Raw genomic sequence first — 5112 nt, 5'->3', positions numbered from 1 at the left:
CAAAATGACTTATATACCAGAAGATGGGCACCGGAGGTGGGCCGACGAGGGCACAGCCCACGAGGGCGCGCCTGGGGGCCCTGGCGAGCCCAGGTGGGTTGTGCCCACCTGGTGGGCCCCCTCTGGTAGTTATTTGCTCCAATAATTCTAATATATTCCATAAAAAATTTCTGTGAAGTTTCAGCTCATTTGGAGATGTGCAGAATAGATAACTCTGACGTAGCTTTTTCAGGTCCAAAATTCCAGCTGCCGGCATTCTCCCTCTTTGTGTGAACCTTGCATATTATGAGAGAAAAGACAATAGAATGACTCCATAAAGCATTATTATGCATAAAAACATTATAAATAACATTAGGAAAACATGATGCAAATGGACATATCATGCTTGCGTCTGTACTGTGTTAAACAAAACCTGGGGAGTCGCTAGGGACAAGTCGCCGGAAAACACAATTTGGGCAAGTCGATTTTCTATCAGAATTGACCCAAATTGGATCACTTTTCTTGTCACGTTTTTCCTTAGCTGTTCTTTCTTGGATTTTTTGTTGATGATTCGAAGTACTTGGGCCTGCACCTCCATAATTTTCAAATATTGGGTTATGCGAACCACTAATTTGATACATATTATCACAATTTGCAAGGCTTGTCACATATTCAAGAAAATGAGCCGTGGTTTGAAAATCATCAGGTAGTCGATATTTCTTTTCAAAACAGTACGGGACGCTGGATACTCCCATCGAGTACAGGACAGGCCGGCCATATTGCATGGTTGTAAATCGATCATGCAAGCCAGCCACGTACATGCCTCACACATAGGCAAATTGAGTTGGGCTAGTTCGTTACCTGGCTAAATAAGCATATACGGAGTACTAGTGAAATTTTCGCATAAAAGTGTTTTCTAAAAGGTAATGGATTAGTGACATTGGTATTACCCTTACAAAATAAAATAAAATGAAAGCTAAAAAACTAAAAAACGAGATAAAAACTAAAAAAAGTTTTCTATGGAGAATGAATTCATGGCATTGGTACACTTTCAGAGAAGGAAAATAAAAAAACATAACCAAAATCATTTCTAAGAAAGAATGAACCCTTTAAGAAGAAAGAAAATGAAAAAGAAAAACTTTTAAAAACTTGCACACAATGTTGCACTTTCTAAAATATGCCAAGAATAAGCATATGCAATTTTCACATTGTAGTATAATTTACACACATATTATTTACTCCTTCCATTCAAAAATAAGTGTCTCAACCTTACTACAACTTTGTACTAAAGTTTTACTAAAGTTGAGACACTTATTTAAGGACGGAGTGAGTACTTGCATTTATACTTACACACACAAAAAATTGCGTCTCTAAGAAGGAATGAATTAGTACTAATGATATTACCCTTTAAGAAGAAAAAAGTGAAAACAATAAAATAAAATACTGATAAAATTTGCACACAATTAACGCAAAAGTTGCATTTTTTATAATATGCAAGAACACACATATAATAGTCAAGTTTCGCAAAAAAGATGATTGCTACGAAGTAATGAATTAGTGGCATACTAATATTGGTATTACCCTTTAAGAAGAAAGAAAATAAAAATAAAAAATATATTCAAAATAGCTAAATTTCCTAAGAAAGAATGAATTAGTGGTATTGGTATTACCATTTAAGAAGAAAGAAATTGGGAAACAATATCTAAAGCAAACAGTGACTAAATTTGCACAAAATAATTAAGTTAAACAATGAAGTAGTGGCGTTGGTATTTCCCTAAAGAAGAAATAAAATAAAAAAACTTGCATCGAAATTGCACACTTTTGTAGTATGCAAAGAACAATCATATATTAGTGAAATTTTGGCAATAGTTTTATATACTATTTGTATGTATATATGTATCCTCGCTAAACATCCCAGAAATACCCACCACCAATTAATGTAGAGACGAAGAAAAGAAAAATGCATAAAAATAGAAAACAGAAAAAGCAAAGGAGAAAGAAGAGGAATGGGCTTCGGCCTGTTAATGAGTTCTAGCAAAACTAACAAAAAAAGTACACGGATCTTAAAGCAGAAATCAATGACCGAAAAAAAATCAACAGATCCAAACCAAATTTTCAGACGATTTACATATATCTAAAGTACAAACCTAAACTTTCAATTATTTTGGGACGGAGGAATACGAAGGAGCACCCGTTTGAGAGTCCATGAGGCTCATGACACTCTCGATCAGTTTGTCTTTGCATGCCGCGGAACGGCAATTGCCAAGCAATGCAACCAATCATCCATCACCATTTCTCTGTCATCCTCGGACACATGTATCGTCTGCCTCCCTGCTCCAAAGCTCCTTGTCTCTCGACCATAACAATGCCTCCGGCTAGAACAAGAAAAGGAGCCAGCTAGCGTTTATAAAGGCCATGCACGCACACGTATTGGACGTAGCAGAAGTAATTAGACATGGGAAGCTTCAAGCTCTCCTTGCTTTTCCCCCTTCTCACCTTCCTTCTCCTCGCCATTGTCACCGCTGGGGACGACCTCGGCACGTACGTCATCCACGTGCAGCCCCAGGACGAACGCCTGTTCGGCACGACGGACGACGGCCGGAAGGCGTGGCACCAGTCCTTCCTCCCCGAGCATGGCCGGCTGCTCCACTCCTACCACCACGTCGCGAGCGGATTCGCGGCGAGGCTGACGCGGCGAGAGCTCGAAGCCGTCTCCACAATGCCCGGGTTTGTCGCCGCGGTGCCGGACGTGATCTACCACGTGCAGACGACGCACACGCCGCAGTTCCTCGGGCTGGACACGGCGCTGGGTGTGAGGAACTTGTCCGTCGGCTCCGGCGAAGGCGTCATCATCGGGGTGCTCGACACCGGTGTCTTCCCCGACCACCCCTCCTTCAGCGGCTTCGGCATGATGCCGCCGCCGGCCAAGTGGAAGGGGAGGTGCGACTTCAACGGCTCCGCGTGCAACGGGCACAAGCTGATCGGTGCTCGGACCTTCATCAGCAGCGGCAACAGCAGCGCTCCCGGCGCCGCCCCCGTGCCTCCGATCGACGGGCATGGGCACGGCACGCACACCTCTAGCACCGCCGCAGGATCAGCCGTGCCGGGGGCTCAGGTGCAGGGGCAGGGCAACGGCACCGCGTCCGGCATCGCGCCCCGCGCACACCTCGCCATGTACAAGGTTTGTGACGCTAGCGGCGCCTGCGCCGGTGTAGATGTACTGGCTGGCATCGACGCCGCCGTGTCCGACGGCTGCGACGTTATATCCATGTCGCTCGGCTTTCCGCCGCGGTCTTTCTACAATGACAGCGTCGCCATCGGCACATTCGCCGCAGTGGAGAAGGGGATTTTCGTCAGCATGGCGGCTGGCAACGCCGGCCCGAGAAACTCCTCGATATTGAATGAGGCACCATGGATGCTTACCGTTGCCGCGAGCACCATGGACCGTTTGATCAGCGCACAAGTGACCATCGGCGACAGCCTCTCGTTCGACGGCGAGTCGCTCTACCAGCCTGACAACTCGGTGGCTGCCCCGTTGGTCTACCCCGGTGCGAACTCGACGCTCTCCGTCCAGTTCTGTGGCAATGGCTCGCTGGACGGCTTTGACGTCAAGAACAAGATAGTGCTGTGCGACAGCGGCAACATCCCGCCGGTGGAGAAGGGAGCCGAGGTGCTGAGAGCCGGAGGCGCAGGCATAATTCTGGGCAACCAATTTTACCAGGCCTACATCACGTCCCCGGTCGCGCACGTCCTGCCGGCGTCGCAAGTCACCTATGCTGCTGGAGTGGAGATCAAGAACTACATCAATTCCACGACGAACCCCATGGCAAATATCTCCTTTAGAGGCACGGTCCTCGGCACGTCGCCGGCGCCAGTCATCACCTTCTTCTCTTCCCGTGGCCCCAACGTCCACAGCCCCGGCATTCTGAAGCCCGACATCACGGGCCCCGGCGTGAACGTAATCGCGGCGTGGCCGTTCCAAGTCGGCCCGCCGTCGATTGACCTTAGGCCGACCTTCAACATCCTCTCCGGCACATCCATGTCCACGCCGCACCTTGCTGGTGTCGCCGCGCTGATCAAGAGCAAGCACCCCGACTGGTCGCCGGCGGCGATCAAGTCCGCGATCATGACCACCGCCGACGTCACCGACCGCTCCGGCACACCGATACTCGACGAGCAGCACAAGGCCGCCGACCTCTTCGCCGTCGGGGCCGGCCATGTCAATCCGGATAAGGCCGTGGACCCTGGCCTGGTCTTTGACATTTCCCCGGACGACTACATCGGCTACCTCTGCGGCATGTACAAAAGTGAAGAGGTCTCGGTGATCGCGCGCCGTGCTGTGAATTGCTCGGCTGACATGGCGATCCCAGACTACCAGCTGAACTATCCGTCGGTCTCGGTGTCGTTCCCGCCAACATGGAGCTCGAGTCCTCCAATATCGGTGGGGCGCACGGTGACGAACGTCGGAGAGGTGCCGCCGGAGGTAATATACTACCCCGAGGTCGAGATTCCGGCAGACAGCCCTGTGAACGTGACTGTTTTCCCACCCGAGCTTCTGTTCACCGAGACGAACCAAGCCCGAAGATTCGAAATAAGCGTGGAGGCGAAGAACAGCAGCGCCGGGGCAGTGCAGGGTGCGATACGGTGGGTGTCGGACAACCACATCGTGAGGATCCCCATCTCAGTCACCTTTGCGACACACTAGAGCTTTACCGCCCCGACAGGTACGTTGCCTGACCATCTCGACAACGACAAGTTGGAGCTGGAATAAAAATGTAGCCATTCAAGTTTGGGTTGAAGTGTCAAAGCGAAGAGTAAATCTTCAAGATCAAGACTTGTGTTAGAGTTGTGTTGAATATTATGTACGAGATAGGTTATAGTTGGACTCTGAGTAGTTTTTAATCGTGTTCTAATAGGACACTTGTATCCTAGTCCTCTTATCGGTCGGAAAATGCCAATAGTGGCCACGCTACAGGAGGCCTTAATCTCAGTCGTCGGACCACCATGGGGATCCGCAGGGGCAGGGTATAGGGTATGTATTCGATCGATTTAACGCTAACTTTTTCACTCAGTCATTCGTTATTTTCTTCGGTTCCAAGTCATAATCTATCTCTTTTTTCCCGTGATTATATT

At 48.6% G+C, this 5112-nt stretch overlaps 1 protein-coding gene across 1 annotated transcript; it reads left to right on the top strand.

Annotated features, from left to right (window-relative positions):
• Positions 1-2434: 2434 nt before the first annotated feature.
• On the top strand, positions 2435-4684 carry LOC123056025 (subtilisin-like protease 4). The gene has a single exon (XM_044479795.1). It carries the CDS (start codon positions 2435-2437, stop codon positions 4682-4684), a length of 2250 nt encoding a protein of 749 aa, XP_044335730.1.
• Positions 4685-5112: the final 428 nt, after the last annotated feature.

This window comes from Triticum aestivum, chromosome 2D, assembly GCF_018294505.1.
Source record: "Triticum aestivum cultivar Chinese Spring chromosome 2D, IWGSC CS RefSeq v2.1, whole genome shotgun sequence".
Lineage (NCBI taxonomy): Eukaryota > Viridiplantae > Streptophyta > Magnoliopsida > Poales > Poaceae > Triticum > Triticum aestivum.
Note: the sequence above shows the minus strand (reverse complement) of the source record. Positions and strands in the feature narration are given on the sequence as shown.